This window comes from Ammospiza nelsoni, chromosome 8 (assembly GCF_027579445.1).
Source record: "Ammospiza nelsoni isolate bAmmNel1 chromosome 8, bAmmNel1.pri, whole genome shotgun sequence".
In the NCBI taxonomy this organism is placed as follows: Eukaryota; Metazoa; Chordata; class Aves; order Passeriformes; family Passerellidae; genus Ammospiza; species Ammospiza nelsoni.
Window position 1 is genome coordinate 9,772,005 of NC_080640.1, and position 24,174 is coordinate 9,796,178.

At 39.6% G+C, this 24,174-nt stretch overlaps 1 protein-coding gene across 5 annotated transcripts in view; it reads right to left on the bottom strand.

The window, feature by feature from the left end:
* Nucleotides 1–6,026: 6,026 nt before the first annotated feature.
* SHOC2 (SHOC2 leucine rich repeat scaffold protein) overlaps nt 6,027–24,174 on the bottom strand; it is a 64,692-nt gene continuing 46,544 nt past the window's right edge. For all 5 annotated transcript variants that reach the window (XM_059476865.1, XM_059476863.1, XM_059476866.1 and 2 more), the window contains 6 exons: nt 20,351–20,481; nt 17,444–17,632; nt 16,026–16,148; nt 13,780–13,917; nt 13,184–13,301; nt 6,027–11,923 (listed from right to left, as the gene is read on the bottom strand). In XM_059476865.1, the coding sequence (XP_059332848.1) occupies nt 11,715–11,923; nt 13,184–13,301; nt 13,780–13,917; nt 16,026–16,148; nt 17,444–17,632; nt 20,351–20,481 (908 nt within the window). In that variant the 3' untranslated portion in view covers nt 6,027–11,714. The remainder of the gene's footprint in view (nt 11,924–13,183; nt 13,302–13,779; nt 13,918–16,025; nt 16,149–17,443; nt 17,633–20,350; nt 20,482–24,174) is intronic.

A 24,174-nucleotide genomic window follows, 5' to 3' on the forward strand; every position in this document is an offset into this window, starting at 1 on the left:
TACTTTGCTGCCTCTGGGGCAGGGGCTGCCATCACCAGCATTTGTTCAATCCCTTTTGCGAAGGCAGGAGAGCCCCAGGTGAGCTGTAACTCTCTGGTCCATCACCCATCCCCAACCTCCTCCAGCACAGCCAGAGCAATGCTTCCAGTGAAGCAAACAGCTCTGAAAAGAGATGGCACAACAGAGAGCAGCCATGCAGGGATTGCAATTCCCACCTGCCAAGGTGTGGGTCTCACAGCAGGTTCAGGTCCTCGTGGGAAAGGGGAAGCAGATCACACACCCTCTTCAAAAGCCAGACCACAGTGAATTGCTACAGCAGGAGACAGCTTTCTGTACGTCCCTGTGTCAGGCAGTTTTGCCATCTGTGCCTAACACAGCTTGCCCTGCCTACATCACTGCAGGGTGGCAGCACTGGAGTTAAAAAGATCAAAGAGTCAGGGTGGCAGCAGCAGTTCTTGAAGGCTGAGCTGTATAAAACATCCAGGGAATAATTGCCTGAAATTGCTGGGTTCCCAGAAAGCAGAGCACGTCAGCGTGGTTCCACAGGGAGGGAGGCCAACAGGGAACACAGAGAGACTTCCCAAGCTTTCCCTCACTCCTTACCTCACCATCTAGTGGCAAAAGCAAATAACACCGAGGAGCCATCCAGGAACTGCAGCAGCTCTGGAAGGAGAGTGTGCTTAGATCAGCTGCCTTAGCTGGGGACACAGAGGAGGACACAGGCAGCACCCAGAGCCCTGCAAGTGCCCCAGCCCTAAATCACAGTCCTGCACTAACACTGCTCTGCACTCCCCTCCCAGATGGATCCCTGCCCACCCCGTGCCTCTGTGTCCCCACTGTCCCCATGCCAGCTGTAGCCACAGGCTCCTGTAATTTCTCCCACGGGCAGCAGTTCTTCCACCCCCTCTCCTGCCCCAGCCCCTCCTCAGAAGGGCCCCAGCTCCCAAGGGAACAGAAGGCACAGACAGCAGGGCAAACCCAGCTCTCCTGGCAATCAGGCTGAGCCAAGCCCCCAGGAAAAGACGTCATGGTGAGCAGAGCCCTTCCAAGGTGAGACTTTTCCATCCCCACCTCAGCTGAGTTATTAACCAGAGGTGCAGCGAGAAGGGGAAAAAAGGTGGAAAGGGACACATACCTCCAAGGAAAAACCTTCACTGTGGCTCAGCTGGGTGTTACAAGTACCTGGGGTGCTGGCAAGAGCTTGCCTTCATCAGCTTTCCAGAGCTGCTTTCTCCTTGTGCTGCCCCTTTGCCATCAGGCCATGCCAAAGGGGAGAGCTCCACCAAGGCCAGGCCTCCTTTCCATATCCCAGCCACAATCCAGCCACTTGGCATGGCAGGAGGTCTTGCACACAATCTGCTCCAGGAGAGGGAAGGAGAGGGCACCTGCCTGCAGGGAGACTACCCAGAATGGGGAGGTCACAGCAGGTTCAGCCGCCAGAGCAGGGCAAAGTGCTGCCCCACATTCAAACTCCAGCTAGTCCATGGTCCAACACCTTCCTGGCTTGTGTGGTGACAGCCAGGTGAGCCAAAACCAGAGCAGAACAATCTTCATCTGGTGGGCAGAGGACAAAGGGTTCTTCTCTCCAGGGCCAGTTTCCATCCTCACAGTGATTTGCAGATTGTGCATCCATCATCATTATTGTGCTCATTCCCACACTGCCTACAAGACAATTACCCCATGCCGATTGCACAGGGATGCTGGAGATTGCAAGGCACAATCACAGGGATATTGCATAGGGATATTACAGATAGCAAGGTACAACTTGTTTTTTCCCTGAGAGGCTCAAATTAAGTTTAAACACCAGCTTTTGATGTATTTGCTTATTCAGCACTGTCAGTTGCTTTTCAGCAATACAAACTGGCTCTCTCCCCAGGAAACATTTATCCTATCTGGGAATCAAGGGTGGTAATGTGTAATGAGGACAAAGCACTTAGAGAAAGCAGGCTGAGTCTGCTATATCTCCACTTGCACTTTTTCAACTCAGATTTTCCTTTTCCCTGGAAGCATCCTAGGTACCAAGGGAAATTCCTGCCATACAAAATTCAAGAGCAAAATAATCCATGTCATTCCCTGAAGTGTAACAGAAAACCGAGCACGTCAGTAAGCATTAATCTCTGCTGCTGCAAACTCTCCCTTTTTTTTTCCCTGAGAACTCATTTTCAACCCTGAAGAGAACAATGCCAGATTCTTCTGCCACAACTTTGTCTTTGCACTCTGATGAAGGATCCAGGAGGTCAGTGCTCCCATCAACACAGATGCCATCCCCATTTTCACAAGGCTTGATGTCTTTAACACCCTCTGCCACTCCAAGAAAACCTGATGGGAGCCATAGCAGAGGGAAGGGAAAGGAGCAACCTCTGCTCCTTCATGTATATTCGGCTGTTCAGCTTGTCAGAGCCAGTGAAACACAAGGGCAGGAGGAGCAAGAGGCAAAGCAATCCATGAGAAACACTGGAGCTCCCCAGACAGGGAGCACTGAACCCACCCTGAACTCTTTCTTTTTACTTGCTGAGACCAAGCCATTTGCAGGGCAGCAAGCACAAAGTGGAAATTGCCATACAGCATCCAAGCACTTCCAGAGGCATAGTACCAGTGCCCTCAGACAGGCACAGGAAAAAGAGCACAAATGAAATCTCAGCATCCTTTCATTCTAGCTAGGCTAAAAATATTCCTCAAATCTTCAGAAAGGCAGCTCACTGCTAATGCAGCTCACTGGTTTTAGCTGACAGCACCTCAAAACCCTTTTGTTGAGGATCCCTTCTGATCCACCCACCCAGCCACCAGGCTCATGTCCTTCCTAGGAGGGTCCCCTGTGTCCCTGTGCACTGGGACACCTGCCAGGCCAGCAAAGTCCTCTGGAGCTGAAGTCACTGAAGATCACCATTGATTCCTCACTACAATCCAATTGCCAATTTTAAGCAGAGCAAAAGAAAAATGGTAAAAAGCAATTGTGGCAACTTCAACAAATATCTTTAAAAAATGTAAATTTTTTAACGTTTCTGGGGAATTACATGTCTGTATGAAATGAGAATGTCATTTTCTTATTAATACTTCACTAACAATTTAACTGTGGGAGCATGTGGGTTTTCCTGAAACAGAAGTGATGAATATTATTAAGCATTACACATATTTCAGAACTCTTTACCGGACTGTTAAGCATTTTGTGTCACTTCAAAAATTAAACCATCCATCCTCATTCCTAAATGGTTTGGAGCACAGATTGGCCACAGAATTGCCATTTAATCAAAATTCATTCCTTTCTGAGTCTTGACATGTACCCCAAGCCAAATCTTTTATCTGGCAAGTACTCAGACATCAATCCCTTTACAGGGACTCTGAGACACAATAGAAAAACCTGGCTGTGTCCAAGGAGCCAGCAGAGAAGCTGTACAGCAATGCACAGCTGTGTCGTGTGCAGCTGCTCCATCTTTTTTATTTTCCTCTCCCAGCCATCTGTTCCCAACTCCTGTTTTTCTCTTGGTGTTTCCATTCTGCAATAGAACTGGAGAAAAGGGGCTCATAACCAATACAAAGCAAGCTCAGAAGAATTAGCTGCACCAACAGGTTCATGGGGCAGAAGTCACTGGTCCTATACCTTTTTGCTCTCCCTGCCTTCCTCAATTTACTTCAGCTCAGAACAGGGTGGAAGGCATGGGGGTGAGATACCTGGCTGCTGACCAAAGAGTGAAATCTGAAGTAAGAGAGTTGGCAGGTAAGAGCACAAGTGGAGAGGCTGAGATCAGAGCTGGTAGGAGTTGAAGAGTTCACAGGGGGGGAAAGAAGCAAGGCTAGAGAAGCCCCTCCTTCTCATGGGGGATTCTGCTACTTCCAGATATAGTTCTATTATAAAGTGACATCAGCCCTCCCCAGCTTTCAAAAGCTTCTTCAGAAAAGCAGTGGCCTGGCCCCAAGACCATCCATCTGGTGGAGCCACAGACCCAAGAATCTTGGCTGTGCTCCCCTGCCTGCCTGGCTGTGCCTGGAGCTGCAGCCTGGGCTACCAAAGCATCCATCAGGAGAGGCTGGCAGGTACCACCCACTCTCCACTTGGCTCAATTTCCTTTTAGGGAACTGCCTCCAGTGCCTTTCAGTCTTTCCAGGCAAACTTCTGACTCCCTGGGACTCTCCTGGTTCCCCACATCAGAACCATGGGGCACTGTCAGATGCAGCTTTTTGGGAGGCTGGAAATGCCTGGCATTGCTTGAGTTGGAGATGATTAAAAAGCCTGAAATCAGAGCTGCCTCACTGACCAAAAGCTCCATACCTAGTTAAATTTCTTGCCCACTGCTGCTCTGGCAAGGATAGATAATTCTAAGTTAGTTATAACTTCCCACTCAGTTAACATTACTTGGCAAGGACCAAAAAAGATGAAAGGCTTCCAAAAACCTTGGGTCATACAGAGAGAAGAGTTTTACTGCACTGTCTTTACCGTGGCTGTTTTCAAACATCTTAAAATTTTCAATGAAAAAATGTATTTCCATTAAAACTGACCACATGAAGTTTGGAAATCACTTCAGGCAGTACAGCTGTAATAATGCAGAACAAAATGCAAAGCAGCTACTACCAGGCCAAGCAAAGCCAAGCACCAAACTACAGCAAATTAAGGATTCATTATGAGTCTTAACAAAAAAAATACTAATAGAAAGGAAAAGGAGGGTGTTGTGGGAAGAGATTTTAAAAGGGAACACTTGTCTGCAATTTTGCAGATAGCATCTTACTTGGAGGCAGTGGGGTAGATTGATCTCTAAAGACTTTTAAAAGGTTTTGCAGCAGAAAAAAATAGTTGCAAGGCACATAGATCATTAACCATGCAGCCCAGGCTGCCAGCTGCTCACTCAGAAACTCCAGATGGCTCCTCCTCTAAAACATCATCATTTGTTCTTAGTAATCAAATTATCTCCCACTCTTACAATCTGAAGTGAGGCAAGGGTTGAACGAAGAGATGATGTATTTTATTTGACTGAGATGGATTGTGAAAATGAAACAAATTAGCTTTCAAGGCACTCAGCCTGTGCCAGTTGTATCAAAGCTAACCATCTCCAGCCCTCTAACACTTCTATTTCTACCATGGCCATCAGAAAGAGTTCACAGCACCAGCTATGCTCTACAGAGCTACCCAGTATTCAGATTTTATGCAGTATTTGTACACAGTGGGTATCTAAAATGCTCAACTCCCACCAGTGGAGAGCAGGACCTGTCACTGGAGAGCAGTGCTGGGACACTGGGTATCCTGAAGCACTTGGGCTGGATTAATGACACAAACATGTCATCTGTTTGTCTCACCAGAGACACACAAGACACCATCTGCATATTGCTGAGGCCTTTTGTACAGCCTTAAGGACACAGGGTGGCAGAAACACAACACATTCTTCACTTTTCACTCAGTCAGAGCCACACTGCATGGTTCTTGAGGCCAGGCTCATCTTTGGGTGTGGTTATTTCAACCATCTGAACAAAAAGCAGTCCAGGTGGCTGCCAAGCTCTGGCTGACGCCAATTGTTGGCAGGATGCTCCCTGTCATGGAAGGGTCAGGGAAGATTTCTTTTCTTCTCTATGTGAATTTCTTATGTAGCTTTCTACAAAGACTTAAGGAAGAAAATAAAACACAACCAGTGCAGTCTCTTTCAAAAAAAAAAAGGCAATATCAGAAATTTCCCAGTATTTTCAGAAAATGTTGTGCTTTGACAGTTTAAAAAGGTCAGCTGAAATATTCAAAAGCCACATCTTCCAAAACAATGAACTCTTACTAGCATGAAGGTAGTATTTACATCCTGGCATTATTTAAATCAGCACACTATGAAAAAATTCATATTAATTCTGGTTTTTATACCTGTTTGCAAGAGATGATGGAAGACAGTTACAGCTAATCAGAGGAAACAATTAACTACAGTAAAGGGTGGCCTGCATCTGAAGTATAAATCCTAACCTGATCCTTGCCTAGTGGGATTATTCCTCACCAAAGCTTAGTACTAAACTTTGTATTACAGCCACTCAACTTTAATTTTGAGTTACAGCCACTCAACTTTAATTTTCATAACAGAACTGTACTTTTATTTCACAGAAGAAGTACACAAAGAACAAAAGAGGTTGCTAAAGGCTATGAACCAGGAAAAAGACTCAGAGCTGGGACTAGAAAACCACAGAGAAAGGCAGCAGAAATTATCAGAGAATAGAAGAGGTTTAGTTTGAAGAGAAGTTAAAAAACTAGAACTCCATGACTTGGAGAAAAAATGCTGCCATTTATGAAAATAAACTGTCTTGGTTTGTCTTTGGCAACCTAAGACATAAACCCAAAACCTTCAAGAGTGGTAAAAAGCAGATGAACAGGAAAAAAAACTGTTCATAAATTTCTAGTTCTACAAGAACTAGGAGTTACCAAATGAAATAAGGTGGCATGGTTCAAAACAAACAAAAAGAAGTACTTTTTCACCCAGCACATAATTATATTGTAGAATTATTAGACACAGGATGTTGCAGAGGCCAGAAATACATAGAGATGTAAAATAAAAAAAAAAAAAAAAAGAAAGAAAAAGGAAAAATAAAGTTTCTTCTGCAAATTTGCTTCATCTATCAAGGCTACTAAATGCAGTGATGCTGTTTCCTTTCTGCCAGCCCTTCCAGCAGTGGTTGGTGAGCTCTGAGCAGTGCAGCAGAGGAGCTGCACACCCTGATGTGCACATCTGCACAGCCCTGTCAGACAGCACAGGAGTGCCAGCTGCTGAGGAGACTGGCTTGTTCTCACACTGTCAGATCACTTATGGTTACAGGGACTGACTCACCTCAAAGACCAAAATTTAGGTGTTTTGATCAGTCTCTACTGATTTTAATCAGCAGGGACCTGATGGAATGACAGGAGCACTCATTATTGCACAAGTGACTGCTGCACACTGTGAGAGCTGGTTCCAGCTTTTTTAAGGAACCAGCTGCAGTCCTCTGCCTCTTTCCTCATGCCCAAACTCCTGAGGGCTTTCTATTCTGACTTCCAAGGACACTGGATTTTTGTTTGTTTGTAGGGCACAATGTAAGCAAGACTTTCTTGAAGCAGTCTGTGCAATGAGCTTGACAGAGCTGGAAGATATCAGTTTAATCAGTGCCATGGCAGCTTGGCAATACTGTCTGTTATTAAACCTGAAGATTAAATGCTGCTGTCTGTCTTTTAGGCATCACAATTCTATACTTAACTTTAATTTTGTTGCTGCTGAAATGCATTTTGCACTAAAATCCAAGATTTATTTTCCCCATCAGAGAGAAAGCTGTGGAATTTTTTTACTACATGCCCTACTAAAACATAACAAAATGAATATAAAAGTTTTTACCAATATTTGCTGTACAGAAGGTCTCCACTCTAAATGACTCTGAGTAAAGAAGTTACTATCACCCAACTTTTGAAGTTTCCTGTAATTGTTCTACATGAAAATCAATATTTTGAGATCTTTTGAAGAGTGATAAGTATATAAAGAGAACACAGTTCTTAATAATTTGAGGTGCTGCAAAAGTAGACTTACATCCAGGTTAATATCAGACTAGAAATACTAGAAAACTTTGAAAAGACTCAGTGGCAGCTTATTTACAAATATACTATTTATAATGAATGCATTGATACAGAATCACTCTTATAAAAAAGCAAGGCAATCTTTTATATAGACATAACAACATTACAATAATTCAGATTAAAAGTACATTTTTGTAGACTGTTTACACTCTCACTTAGCTTTTAACCACAAAATTAGTGTGGTCTGATATTTTTCCACAGCAAAGGTCCTGTGCAGTCCTGGTTAAGATCTAAATCAGAATAATAATAAACACAATTTTTTGATATTTGCTAATGAGAAAACAAATCCATTTGTAGATCCTATAATTTGTTTGTAATCATCCTTACTGTGCCTTGAAGTTTGTGTTGTGCAAATTACCACCAACTACATGTTTCTAACTAGAAGCTATTTTGGCATTTCTTTTGATAAAAATGAGGTGTTTCACTGACAGGAAAATTCTTTGTTGCATCCAGATATAAAAAGTCTCCTGATATGGATTTGTGCTGATTTAGAAGTTTAATTTATTTTTGGGTAAAAAATAAGGGGGGGCAGGGGGGAAATAACCTCTCAAAGCTTTTCTAATTGTTAAATAAAAGAGATTTCTCAATCTCTGTGGATTGAAGATGACTCTTGATTTCCAGGTGACACAATGGGTTTAACAATAACCAGGGAGACAATCCAAGCACCAAACTTGAATATGGGACAGCAAGATACAAAACTTTAAAAGGTTAATGCTAAAAAATCTTTGCAAAAAATTACAAAAAAATTTCCTATTTAGTAAATTAAAATGCAATATGTGACCAACATGAGTCACAACAGCAACTGTTCCTTCTTTTCATGGTTTCGCAAATCTCTGATCTGCTTTATACCTTTCCAGACCTCCATAATACTAAATAATTTATAATAATTTAGCTTGCTAAATCAAGGCATGATTCAGGATAGTGTCTATGAGTCATGAGTATGTATGTACACAGGCACAGACACATAAAAAATTGATATTTTGGCTATGGACAAGTAATCAAGGTCATGATTTTCATCCAAATACTCATATTTTTCAATAATAGTTTTAAATTATTTCCCTCAGTATAGCAAAGAGAATAAACACTTAATACAAGTATCTGGAAATCACTTGTTACTCAATCTTATTTTCAAAAATGCTGTAAATAATTTATTTCTTCACCGTGTCTATGCTTTCATACATGTATAGATACACAAATACATTTTTGTATTTATGTATGCATACAGTTGTCAGAATGAAGTTCTTTTCGTTCATACTTCAACTGATATGGGCAAATAAAATTCTTAAACATGTGCAAGCCAGTATGTGTGTTCAACTGAATGTCACCAGGCAATAAAATCACCTAGAATCTGCACTAGTTAACAATCCAGCATCCTGGGAAATGCAAAAGTCTGTTATTTCAGGAGGTAAGACTATTTTGAATGATCAAAATGGTTGGGTTTATATGGATCTATGTATAGATCTGGATATAAATCCATGTATTGTACTTATATGGATTTATATACATGTATTCCCAATCTGTACCAGATATTTAATGCTTTAAACTTCCAGATCATTTTAAAGATCTTTTCAGATTCTTCTGACTTGATTTCTCCTACACCAGAACTTCTCTCACACTGCTCTTACTCAAATCTCCCTTGAGACACTGAAAAAACAAGCATTCACCTCAAAGTGTATAAAATTAAACTCCTAAAACAGGACTCAGGATTATCTGGCATTGCAACAACCATACTAGTACAAAAACAGTTTGACAAAAATATCCTGGTTTTAATATAGTAATTAATCAAAACATAGCTTTATTTATTCCTATAAGTGTACTGAAAAGAATAGCTTGTTTTTAAGTGAGTGTGACGAGCACTATTTTGGTAGCCAACTTCTCCACAGGAATTTATGTGAGAGAGGGCCAGCTCCAATCATACAGTCATTAACCATGTACCTTAACAAGGTGAATAATCAACATATTTACAAACTAAACAAATTCAATCCCTTGAACTCTTATAAAAACGGGATTGAGGAGCAGACAGGGAATGAGACCAAGACGTTTGGAAACACAAGGGGTCGCCACTTTTGCTTTAAGGAACCATATTAACCAAACCAGTTTCCCCCCTCGGGACCTGAGGGCACAAACACGGACTTTGCAGTATATTCAGAATTTCAATTACAGTCTTGATACTAAGCATTTCAGCATCTTCATATTTTAACACCTTAGTGCTGAGAAAGATTAACTCAGGCAGAACTGTAAACTAGCCTTTTATAAACTAAAGTCTAAACTGAAAAGCTACAGTAGATGTAGAAAAAAAAAAAAAGGGGAAGGGGGGGAACGACAGAGAGTGTGTGAGAAAGAGTAGAACATTACTTAGTAAAAATCCAGTGACATCTACAATAGTTTTACAGCATGTTTAAGCCCTCTAAGGTTTTATATCTCCACCTGCCTTCCATTTAAAACTTACTCCTTGTTAATGAAAAGACATACAACAAAACAAAATGCAAGTAGATTGAGGAAATATGTCTAAATAAGCACACCTGAAAGCCAGAAATAATATTCCCAAACTTCTGCATGTGAAACAGATTTCCCATGGCATCCATTGATTTGATTTTGTGCAAAAGGTACAGCCCTGTAAGTCACACTACCCCAGCAGCAATTCCAGTGAGTATAAACAGAACAGTTCTTGGGTAACCATGGAACGTGACTGCCTCAAGTTCTTACCCTCCTGAACAAGGACAGCTGCAAGTGCAGCAATAGTGAAACTCTCCTTGAAGCATCTTCTGCCTTCTAAATAGCCAAGAAATTCATGGTAAAACTGAATGTCCACTACTTACAGTGTTTCTCTTGAGCTACCAACATCTCTGCACAAATGAAAAAGGTGCCTCTTTTTTAATAGATCGGTTTAATACTGAAACAGATAGGATGAAGTTAAAAAAGAATAATCAAGATACTGAACTGAATATTTTGAAGCAAGTGCCCCAGCTGTGGGGAAAAGTGCATTTAGTTCAGCAGCAAAACAGCACAGTGTGAAGATATTGTGCTTGGACACAGAAGTTCCATAATGGAAGGAGGTACAAGGCAAGTCAAGATATAAAACCATAGTACATTGTTAACCAACCTTAAAACTTACATATATTGCAGTGTTTAAAAGTAAGACACATTCATTTATTGTACAAGGTCTATAAGGAATCCTTAAAATTGCCTGTTGTAGTTTATGACTCAACATTGTAATAAAAATGTACATATATATTATTTCCTTGTCACTTAACTGTACTGTTAGACCTCATGGACTTGTTACTTCACACAATGAAAACCGCTCTTCACTGAGGATACTCCACATTTTTACCAATCTGAAAAGGTTTACTTGTGCTAGAAAAGACCAACTGCAAAAGGCTCAGTTCAGATATGTTATGCCTGCAACTGATAACTCAGGGAAGCAAGATTTAAAGGAATTCAAGCTTTTTTTTTTTCTTTTCTTTTTGTTTTGACTGCATCCTTTTCACCTGCCAGTTGTTCTGATGAGTATGTTTTTAGTATACAAACTGGTTGATAAAAATTCATCAGCAGAGGCATATAAACTCTAGATATGATTGATTAAAACAGAGCAAATCAGAATAAAACAAAATCCAGTGATTTACTCTGACTGTAAACAATATAAAAACACCATTTGCTTCAAATCTCAAAATAAGTTAAAAGAAAATACCAACCTCAGGGGACGTGACCCTTTCAGGTTTTGACACAAAAAAAAAAGGGGGGGAGGTGGGGGGGAGCAAAACAGAAAAGTTCATTATATAAAGGTTATACATTTCTCTTAACTGAAAGTAAATCTAAGCAAAACTGGTTTTGTCCCTTAAATTTAAACTTTGAGTTCATTGGCAATTGCTTTAAATGAACTGGCATTTTCAGATTATTCAGACAACTTCCATCAAGTTCAGCAAAGAAAACTTAGACAAGCATTTTTACAGAATTAAAAAAAAAAAATCTAAATGGCTATGATTCCTCTATTAGCAGAAACACAATGCAGTCTTAAATTTGCCTTTTTATATTATTTATATATTTATATATATATAATATAATATAAACCACATATATTATATTATATATACATATACAGACAATTACAACATTAATGCAGTTTGTATTTTGTACAGTGTATTGGACAAGTCGATGAGCATCAGACCATGGCACGATATGGTCCCTGCATTTTTAGGAACTGGATGATGAAGGAGGGTCCTCCTGCAACAATCTGAGGTGGAAGGTGGCTGAGTGGGCAGTTCTCAATACTCATTATTGACAGTTTGCTGCAAAGAGCCAGCTCAAAGGGAAGGCTGTGCAGATTGGGGTTGTCATTCAAATACAGTTCTTCCAGATTCTCCAGTGTACCTGGTTAAAATAAAATAGTAAGTAGTAGTAGTGTCTTTTTGATTCATGCAGTTTCTAACTTTTAGACAGAGGCTCTGAGTCCACTTGAAGACTCTTCCCTATACAGAACCTTGAGTCAGTGAGACTCCTGTTCTCAAGCACAGCAAGTTCTGTTCACCAGTACCTAAGCAAGAACCAATTTGCTTTAATTTCCCTGTAAAAATATACATTGGGGCATCTCCTTTAGATAATAAATGAACTGCAAATATAGAGAATAAGAGAACTGAAAGGGAATTCACCATAGCCATGCATGAGCTATGCAAGTGCAGGCAACATGGAACAGCTATCTAGTCAAAAGAACCTAGGAAATACTTATGCCATACAGGATCTAGTCTCTCTTTAAAAGTATTTATGTAATTCCTTTTAGGTAATTAGAAACCATATATTAAAGACCTGAAACCATAACTGCCATGTGTCACAGTAAAAAAGCAGAAGAGTGTGACTTCTCTGCACAGAAAGATTAACTTATGAATTTATTAAATGGAACTAACAAGTGGGAAAATTTTTTCCTGAATTAAAATTTTACAGTTTGCCTCTACACATACTGCAATACAGATTAACCAGAAGCTGGAAAACAGAGTAATTTCTTTTTAAGACTTCCATTTCTCCTTTCAAAATCATAGAAGTCCTCCCCAAAATATTCCCCACTTTCCAATCTTATATACCATAAACATCTCCTATAACCTAAGAGACTATTTAATCTTTCACAAGCGAAAGCAGTGGGCAGGACTCATGGCATAGTAAATCAACCAAAAGGAGAAGTTATAGAAGAAAACAGTTGATAGCATGATACATGAAACAGCCACACCTGACAATAAGCTGTCATCTGTGAAGACTTCCAGCTTTAATAACCAAACTGTACTCCTTCAATGGTATTTAACATGTTCTTACTGATTTTAATTCCACGGTTTGTTTCCACAGCAAACTCTCTCCACTAGCTTATAAATTAAAAAGCTCTGGGTTTAGCTTATTTTAGTTTTTTCTCACATTGAGATGAGCAGCTGTAATGGCTCCTCACCAAAGATGATGCAAGAGACAAACCATGCCTTCTTCATCTGCACATCACTCTAATGCTGTTCCTGTGGCACATCCTTCACATCAGGCTGCACATATCTAGAAGTTTCAAATTAATTTTGTGGCTTTTAGTGCTGGGCAAAATAGCTGGCTATGATATGTCCTTTGCCCAGATACACTGCACCAAACTAGACAAGAGGATCTTACCAATTTCCTCAGGAAGGTGTGTGAGAAGGTTCTCTCCGAGCCCAAGGTGCGTCAGATTGGTAAGGTGACCAATTCCTCTGGGAAGGGTGGTCAGCTGATTGTTAGTCAGAACCAATTTCTAAGGGAAAAACACATTTTTACAAATTGAATTAATGATTTTTGCTTGGAATGACAGCAAATAACAAGATATGTGGCTGACAAATGAATGGGTTCTACTCTCCTGAATTTGAGCAAGAAAAATTACAATCATTCATCAACACTTTAAGTCTCTCTGAAGCATCACTGAATGTAAAAATAAAAAGATGCCTAATAAAACAAATGCCTAAACATAGAAGATTTCATGAGCACGACTGAAATAATTCCTGGGGTAGTATCATGCTCATGGTACAACAGTTAAAACCTTCACAAATTTTTTGTTCAGTATTCACTAATGAAGCTGGGGAACAGTTAATGGGGAATAATTGTGCGTGAAGTTGCACAAGACTCAACTTCTGATTCTATGTCCAGTCTCAAATAGTTTCCACTCATCCAAAAAGCTGCAATTAAATCAGCATGGTGTAAATAAAGGATGTTATCTTGACCAATTATTGTTTCACCTGCAGATCCTTGAGGTAAGCTATTTCATTTGGCAAGGATTCCAGTTTGTTTTCCTCTAGGTCTAACTCTCGGAGTTTCCGTAGATTTCCAATTCCATGGGGAAGTTTCTTTAGGAGATTGTTTGACAAGATAAGAACCTCAAAAAAGAAACACCAAACACAGAACTTCAGCAACAAAATAAGTAAATAACAGATTAAAATACTCTTTTTTTTAATATTTTCAAGTAATGAAGTCCAATATTAGTCTACATTTACATTAAGGAAGTAGTTGAACATTTCAAAAAAATAAAACAAGTCAGTGATTTAACATAATTTTTTTCAAGTCTTTAATGATACAAATACATACATTTAGGATATACTTCTTTCAAATATTATTATACATAATAATAAATGTAAAGCAAATACAATAGAAACCTTATTTCTTCAAATGACCAAAGAAAAACAATTTCTTCCTGAATTTGCCTACCATTTTGTTTTGCTTCCTTATAGCTATCTCATAATCATGTTTTACATTATTTGCTGTGCTTGCCAAATCTTCCTTAAAAAGCTTAGTACTTCTTCTTCTCCCTGTGTCTCTCTGGCTGGGAGCAGCAGCAAATAAAGACACAGATGGGAGCACCTAAGCAGAGCACAGGCTTTCCAAAATGGGCTGCTATCACACACCCATGCCTACTACAGTGATGTCCTCTTGTTTTTCTCTTCATTTCTGAGCTGAATTATAAATGCCTCAGGTTCAAGAAGTGTATCCTTATTTGCAGGGTTAGCAGAGTTAACAGAGGTAACAGTTATTCATTATTTCACAGGCAAGTTAACAGGGGTTACACTAATACACCATTTTTCCTCCAGAGAAACCCTGCAGTTCTTGGAAGTAATCAAGCCTCATAACAGCACCGTGAGTAGTCAGGTAATTAATTACTGATTAAATAATGCTGTTATCTAGCTCTTTAAGGAGGCACATTGAGACATGAGGATGTGAAAGAGCAGCCAGTGTGGACCCTCGTGCCAGCCACACAGAACCAGCCAAGGTTGAGAGTTCCTTTGTTCTACCAATAATCCCAGCTCTCACTGGCTTCATGGAACATGCAAACACCACAGACAGGAACAAAACAAAGGCATGGTGGGAATCAAAGTGAAAATCAAAGTGAAAGAAAGCCAATGCCTGAGGATTAGCACAAGCAGCATTTCAGTGACCATCCTTTATGCACTGCACATGCACGGAGCAGTGAGAACAGGAATATTTTAATTGCCTATCAAGAAACAAAGGCAGGAACAGACAATATTACCTACGTGCAATGCAGCTGACTTAGCACTGCTGTGGGAACCTTCACTTTTGTGTAAACACCGCCCCAACAGCTCTTTGTGTTTGATTTTTTAATTACAGAGAAACACAGTGGTAACAGGTCAGCAAACCAAGCAGCTCTCCAGCTTCAGCAGCTGACAGACCACCAGCAAACCCAGTTGTTAGAGGTTACTAATTTCCCAATCACATCAACCACAGCCTTCACTTAAAAGGGAACTGGGCTATTAAGTAACTCTTACTCTGTCATAAATTTAGCCTCACACTACAGGAATAATTAAATATTCACAGAAGAAGTCACATTAGAAATTTGCAATTTCAAATATGTAATTTGTTATAGTTCTTTAACAGATTTTTCCCAGCAACTCACAGAGCCTAAAAAGTCCCCTCAACTGCTCAAACAAGTACCTCTGTCTTTCTGTCCCTCCAAGGCAATAATTTGTCTCTGCTGATGGTACCCTGAGAAACAGGATGAGGGGACAGAGCAGGTTTAGTTTATGCTTTTAACCTATGAGTTCTTCTCCCTCAAAGGCTGAAAATTCCCACCTGGCTGCCTACGAGGTTCACAGAGCTACACTCAAACCACCCCTGGCTGTCAAACATTTCATTATGTTTTTCTGATCCCTGCTGCTTCCATGCTGTTCTCCAGGAATTGAACCAAGTTCAGCAACACTGCATTTACAACACTGATTCCTGTTGAGAAAAATTTTCTTTCTACCTGGCTAAAAATATAGCTGTAGGTAGTGGTCTGTGCACACTCATCAAGAGCCTAAAGAACATTCAAAAGCCATTGACAACAGCCACAAACAGATGCAACAGGGGATTAAACAGCACAGATATACAAATTTATGTAGCTTTATTTTACCCAAAAGTAATATTACTTAAACCTGAAGTAGAGAATCCCTATGTTGCAAGTATTCACTTAGCTGTTAACTTATACTCTTCTCACCTCAAGAGAAACAAGCCCAGAGACATCCTCAGGGATTTTTGTGAGCTGGTTCGTTGCTAAGTTCAGTTCTACCATACTTGTCCAAGTCCCAAAGTCCAAGGGCAGAGACGTCAGCTGATTGTCCTGTGATTTAACATATCAAACATTTAGGGTCTGCTCTTGCCAGAGGCTGGGAAGGCATCTGACAGATTAAACCAACTGCTAACAGAAATACTTCATAATAACATAGTTGATAATAAAATCAGAAGAACAAAATGTTGGTAATTGGCCAATTTTTTTTTAATTCCACCAAATATTAGTGGTACCAATCTAGAGTTACAGAATTGACTCTGTTACTAATATGAACTGAAGTGGAAAAACAAAAAGCACAAAATTCTCAAGATCTCACACTATGGTTAAAACATTGTTTGTCCTATTCCTGCTGAATACAATTGATGGTGGGTTCCAAAAAAGAAGAGAAAGTTCACTGTAACTTACAAAGGCACTATCAGCAAATGTTTGAATCCTAAAAATATATGGAGTTTAAAAAAATCCAAACAAAGCAATCAAGAAAATAAACATCATCACTAAAAAAATCCCACCAGAACCCACAACCCAAACCCTGCTGAGGGGAAAAAAGCCAACAAACCTACAACTAAAAAAAAGGAACCAAAAAAAACCCCATATCCTTTAATGTCTCAGAGTAAAAGCATCTGAAATTACTCTGAACATGTTACTGCTCAAAATATTTTTTAAATATTTGATTTAGACCAGACACCACAAAATCTTTCAAAAAACGGTCACACAAAGTTGTGGTAAACTGGCAAAGTTACAAATGGGTATGTGAAAAAACTGGACAATGCAAATTGAGGATTCATTTGTCTCAAACTGAATTCTACAACAGTAGCTGAGCTTAGCTACTGCTCAAGCATTTCTTGAAATAAATCTATTAATAGAAAAATATCATCTTTTTTCCCTACTTTAACTGTATTAGCACACTTAAAAATTCTTTTGCTGCGCTCTTCAACTACAGCCAAAAGTCTCTAGACTCAGGTTTTGAAAGACTATATTAAAAAAAAGTATTTTACATAGTTCTGTTTAAAATGTAAACTGTAACAGTGTCTGAGGGAGAAATAAACTAATCTACATGCTTGCGTCCCATGTGGATATTTAAGAACTTTGCAGTCAGCTTTCTTATTTTCATTGTTTAAACTCAAGCAAATGTGACAAAATCTTAACTAACAAAACATAAAGAAAATTAGTAACATCTTGATAGCACAGTTTTACACTAATACAGAATTATTTATATATGTGATAGCAGCAACATCCACTTCAGCATGATAAATTCATTCCTTACATTATTAAGTCTGCCAGACTTCATGGAGCAGCAAACAGTGCTCCTCATTGATTTTACACAGTAGCATGTTTCTGTGCCTCACCTTCATGTTCAGCTTACTTAATACTTTAGCTCTGGAGAAAATTCCAAAGGGGATTTTATTGATGCGGTTGTGCTCCATATTGAGAGAGTAGATTGTGGAGAACTGGGACGGGCCACCCACAGGATAGGACTGGAAGCAGTTCCTGGCCAATGTTAAACTAGTCAGTTTGACAAGGCTGGATAAAAGACCCTGTAGAAAGAAGAAAACCACCCAAGAACTTAGGACAGATTTATTTGAATGCATCTCTTTTCCCTTATGGGTCTAATTAGAAATGTTTTTCCCCCCTCAAGTCCATCCCCTGAAGAAGTGTTGCAACACACAAACCAGTGTTAAATTTGATAAAACTTCCACCAGCAACAACCTCTGCTCACAGTCACCAGCCACTACCTTATTTCCCCCTTGCTCCCTGCATGCTGACAGATACCAAAAAAGCAAACAGACCACATTTAAAAGCACAGGTTTGGGGGGTTTGGTAACTCTTTTCTCCTCTGAAAGCAATTTCTCTAATGACATGTTGCTTCAGGAGCACAGGGGCAGCATGTCCATCCCATCCCCAGCAGCATTTTTGGCTCCAGCAACTCACCCACATCAAAATGGGGCCCAAAGGAATATCAACCCCACACAATGGCTCCCAAAAGAGGCACTTGATAATTCCAGTTCAAATCTTAGGTAACTTCATAAACATCCATACTGTGATCACAACTTGTCAGTGTCTTATAATTACACCATAATAGTTTCAGATAATCAGACAGAGAAAAAGAATAGGATGGGTTGGAAAATTCCATTGTTTTTTCCTTTTTCTAAAATATTCCTAAGTAGTTACTGCTCTATTTTTTTCCCCTTAAAAAATAAAAAGCAAGAAGCCTGTAGGTAAACTGGATAGCAAGGGCTCTCCATTGAATCCAGAGTTTCATTTCTTTTGACAATCTAATTAGATTCCAAAATCCCAGCAGCCCATATCTCTGTTAGTTACGTGCCAAGCACATTGCTGGAACTGTGGAGATGGATAATGAGATCTAAATTACTGCTGAAGTGTCACCTTTGCTTATTACTACACCAACTTGAATCCAGCCCTATTTGCTTAAGTAATACAGAAATTGGAGATTTATGCATGGCATTACATACCATAAATAATGCAACATCTGCAATCAGGAATGAGCAGTAACAAGATAATTATTCCAACCATATTCCTAATGTCAGTATTTCTGGATTGCAATTTGAGTTCCATATTCATGGTAAATGCTTTAAGAACATGGCTTTACTGTTTCACCAGCAAAGCTTTGGCTACTTTTATAAATAGTTTATTAACATTATTGTAAATAAAATAGGATCTAAAGGGGACTTACCAATGTGCCCTGGCTAAAAATTTAGACAGTGGGGGCATGTCAGCAAATATCAGTGAAGCATTTTCCCCACTACAGATAAAATAATGGATCTTCAAATCAGTATCAATCTAACCCAATCATTAATTAGTATAATCTTTGGTTAGGAAATATTGTTTCTCCCTATACTTTAAATAACAGATATTAGTCCTAGGGTTAGGCAGTCCCTGAGCTCTAAGACAGTTTATTGTTTCAGATGGATCTTGGCATTTCAGAAAGCTGGTTTTGAAGGCTGCTTGTATACCAAAAAAATATCTAAAATATGTTAGCTAATTCACTCTAATAGCCTAGAGTAATTAAATGCATTTGAAGGGAAGCAAGAGAGCTTTGGCAATACAAAGAGAACAATGCTCTTACAACTATGAGAGCTGTGGCAGGGTTGCTTTCTTTCAGCCCATCCTTTTAAGATAAAATATTTATTTTGGCATTGTGTCAGCAGCTTCAGCTATGTTTTGAAATTCAGAAATTTCTTCTACAAATACAGTTCTTTGTCTTATAGCATAACATGTTTTATTTTAAACAGATTACAGTATAAACTATACACTTCTGCAAAATTAAGTGTTAACGTATTGTGGGCAAATATACCTGAAGAAGGCAGCACAGCTACAAAGAGGGTTGTATTATGACTGAACGTGTTTTAAAGCAAGTAATCATCCCTCACATTAGCTTTTTGTAATTACACTGCAGCTGCTTTTGTAACACGTCTGGGTGGGGTGGGCTAGCTTAGCTCTCATCCTAAAAGCAGCCTGGTGGCTTTCACTCTAGCATTTTCCTAAATTATAGTCTTGCACAAACATTTATTGAATTCTCTGTTTCAGTCTACCATTGATGAGCTCAGAAATTTATCTGAGGAAAATTAGTTACTTACTGGCCTTTGTTACTGTAAATACTTTGCCTAATTCCTAATGCATTTTGTTTTCTTCTATTTATAGTTTGCCACATACATATTTAGATTACCTTTAACATAATTTTACACTAGTAATTTAGACAACTTGGGGTCATGGGGATGACAGCTTAGGAAAGCAGTTTGACCATCATTAAAACAGAAGAGACTATAAACTTTATGTTGTGTCATGAAGTCTTCATCTTAAAAGGTTCTAAAGAAATTGAATAAATATCCAAAATAAGAAGCAATCACATCAGATATTTCTTCTGTCATCTGAACAATTACTTCCAGGCAGTAATGCTTCACAAAGCAGAACCACCGAGAAACACTTACCTGGCTTGAAGGGTGGGAATCTGAACTCATTACTTAAGGTTTTCTAAAGATACAGCACAGCAAATACAACACATGTGCTGCTCCCAGTTTTGACTCAGGTTGTATGGCATTAGTCTTTCTATACTGATTAAATATACCTAATATTTACACAATTGACATAATTCACATTACTTTTAGGTTAAAACAAAGGGTATTCCTCAGAGTTAAGAGGCAAGATGAAATAATTTCCCTTGTTCCACGCCCTTTACAAAATATGGATGCTCTCCAGCAGCATCCCCTCCCCAGTCCACTCCCTCTACTCCTCACCTCTGGTAAAGTAGAAATGTTGTTGTTCTCCAAGTTCAGCTCATCAAGTTCACTGCATTTTGCTAAAGACTTGGGAATTGCTGACAGCCTATTGTACCTCAGGCCAAGACGACTTAGACTGGACAGATTTCCTACGGGTAGAAAACAGGTGTTAACATGCTGTGAGAATCACACAAACACACAGAACAAGGTGTGACTTCTGATTCTTCTGTTATCTCTCACCCTACACTTCAAAATTTCAAATGGTGAAATGGGAGGTATCATCCCAAAACAGGAGAATCATAGATTTCCAATGCTGAAGTCAGCCATGCAGAAGTAGCTTGTGCATATTAAGTATAATTCTGAAGTTCTGCATAATATCATAAGCAAGCAAAGCTTATTGTCCTGTTGTAAAAGTCCTTCTATCCTGATCTTTCTATCATCAAAACATACTATCATTTTCCAGATGTCCCAAAAGAACTTTTTTAAATTACAGACAGTATCATTCAGTGTCATGAACCATATTACCAGAACCTGGGCATGCATCATACAACTCAGGTCCTGGCAAAACAATTTCCTCTGCAGGGGAAAAAAAACCCCACAGCTTTACCATCCTCCAACAGCAAGAAAACCTTCAACAGGTGATAGGAAAAACCCCAGAATTCTCAAGTTTTTGAGTGATACTGAAGGAAAAGTCTGGAGGAAGTCTACAAAAATCTGGACAGTAGTGCATGTAAAAGTATTTCTGAATATTGCTGGGCTGATGGTCCCCAGTTGATATGTCTTTCTGTCAGGGAACAAAAATCTTGAGAAACTTGCACCTTGAAAATTTCCCATCTGAAGCTCCCTTTAGCTCCAACCTTTACCATCTAACAAGTTCTAAAGACCAAAACCAACTGCTCAAAGATATTGTTGATGGGTGCCGGGGCATTTAGCCTCTCCTGCAGGTAGCAAGGCCTTGAACTGCACTGAAAAGCCAACTGCCAAACTGTACAAAGAAATTCCACCTGTGCCTCATCCCTTCAATCAGAAAAGGTGTCTGTGCAGGTTTGGACTTCACACCAGGGGAGCTTGTGAACACACAATTAATTCACACAATCAGTTCCTTGCAAAAATTTGCTGGTTTACACTTGCTTTTATGACCACCCATGGCACAACACCTTTGTTCTGCAAATTGAAGTACCAGAACAACATATAGAAAGGAAACACAGAATTTAACAAATGGTAGAATGAATAACCAGAAGAATTTTAGAAGATGAAGGGGTCTTAATATGTACAGTCTAACTGCTCATTAAGGGAAAGCTATATTAGTGGCTATGCATGAGCACTTATACAAACTGGAGCACAGCAAAGGAAGAAGTAAATGTAGAGTGTCTGCTAAACAGAGAAAAACTTTCACCAAAGCAAGTAACATAATATCTCTTTCCTGAACCTGGTCAAAATAAATACCCCAACATCACCAAACAGTTGGGGATGTAGATAATAAGAACTTGAAACTGGAAAGAATGCTGAATGATTTCACTGTAGTTCTAAAACAGAGAAGTCACAAGAGCAGTGAAAGTAAAACAAAAAACCAAAAAATGTTAGCTCCCCCATAAAACTGCAACTGAAAAAAATCCAAAACCCACAAACCCCTTAATATAGAACAAAAATCATCTACATCTTCCAAGTCACGAAAAAAACAGGATGAGTTTTCAGTGCATATCTGATAATTATCTGACAATCTTGGCAACAATTTTTTCTTAGTACCATCAACAACTAAACAAAAGTCACAACAGGTAGCTACACACCATTGCTTAACTAATAGTATTTTCAATTGGGTGTTGAGTTCTATTTTTTGAAGTGACAGATTCTAAACAAGTATAAAATTAAGTTTTATAGAAGCAGCAAAGAAAGTCTTCATTTAATCAGAAGAAGGCATTTAAAATCCAAGGCTATCAATACTGCACTGCAGTGCACAAATCTTCATCTTTTCCTGTTAAATCCTGCAATGCATACACACACTAAAGAGAATAAAGACCTATTCTGATCCTACAGTCCACTAGTAAAAAGACACAGATTTGTACATAATTTAGCTATTTCATGCTGTATTTGTGAGATCAGGCATTGCTGGTTGAATAAAAAACTGGCCTCACTTCACACAAAAAACATTCTATTGCAAGGCTCCAAGATCACTAGGATTTGCCATCCTAGGGATGAACAAAGCACACCCTGACTGTATTTCTCTGAATTGCTATTTAATATTTTATTAAAGAATGAACAACAAACTTCACACAAAGTAAGATATAAACCTATTATTCTTTTCACTACCTAAAACATGCGCTAGATGCTGATCTGGATTTTTCAGGAGAAAAGGAAGAACAGGGAAGTAGACAGCGTGATGCCAACTGTTGCTTAGCAATACAACATTGCTGTGCCAGTTCCAGATTGTGAGCACAGGCTGTATGTACATGGCTCTCTTCCTACCAGCAATGTGGCATTTCAGAAAAATGAAACAAGGCAGCCACTAGAGAGAGTCAAAATGTACCATAAAGAAGAGAATGACACACGTTGGCGATCCTCATGACATTATCATGAGGAGAAAGGAGGCATAAATAGCAGCTCCCAGTAATTTCTCCTTGTCATAAGTAGCATTTCTTAATAGAACTTTATCGCTGTTTCTTTACTAGTTATCTTTCTTCTCCATAGGAAAGGCACACAAAGGCATAACAGAAGACACATCCTGTGTGTACCACATTCCTCATGATTGTTTTACACATCACAGCACTAAATACAATTATTCCTGAGGACAAACTAGTAAGATTTCAGCTGCAGCTGCATCAGCAGCATCTCTCACACTGCTCTTGTCCTGAGCCCAACTGATACAGGCAACATGAGCCACCTTCTCATTTCAAATCAGAATTTATTTACAGCCTCTCAGTCTTCTGTCAACAAGGCTCAGCTACCTTTTCCTCCTTGGAGTGTGTACACACACCTCACTGTGAATGCATGACAGTGTGAAACCCTTAGCAGCTTTCATCTTCACATGCTGGACAAGCCAGATCCTAGACCCACCTTCACAAAACAGGATACAGCTCTTCCCTCTGCCCAGTGCATCCAAGTTAACTTTTCTTTTTGACAGGAATGCACCAGTACAATGTTAACATTTGCCTCCAGGGGCCAGTGGGCTAACATGAAAACCAAGTGACAAACTGTTTTACCACAGAAACAGTCACAAGTTGCTCCAGACCACACCTAGTGCACTGAACCACCAAATCACCTCACTTACAGCTCCCTGAGCTCAGGGTTACCCAGCTGATACCTCTATCTGGAGTTGCTTCACAGTGCTTGCACTCATCTCCATCATTCCAGCTCAGCTACTGCCTTCTGAGATGGAACAGCACTGGGTATCTGCTGATGGGCTGTCAGGCCAGGTCTAGGGAATAAGGCAAAGAAGGTAACCACTGATCATGATCAGCTCAGACTGTCACCAGGACCATTTGCAGTTGTACTTCTGGCACTGAAGCTGTACCTCAGCAGCTGCTCTGAACCAGCCCCTCGCAGGTAATGACTCAGAAAACGCTGCACTGGATGTTCATGTACGTGACAGTTTGATAACCACAAGTGAAAAGCAGATACCAGCAGGAAAGGCAACAAGCAAAACGCCTTTCAACTTGTTTTCTTAGAGAGCCTGTTATGAAAACCCTTGTAAACTCAACTGCCTTATTCAGTGGTACTTCTAAAAATAAGATTGCAAAGCCTGACCAAGCCCTAAACTCACACCAGGCCTAAGCAAGTCACTGAAAAGTCACTTGCTTTAGTTCAACTTCTGTCAGAAACAGCTACTCTTGGGATTCAGGTTTCAC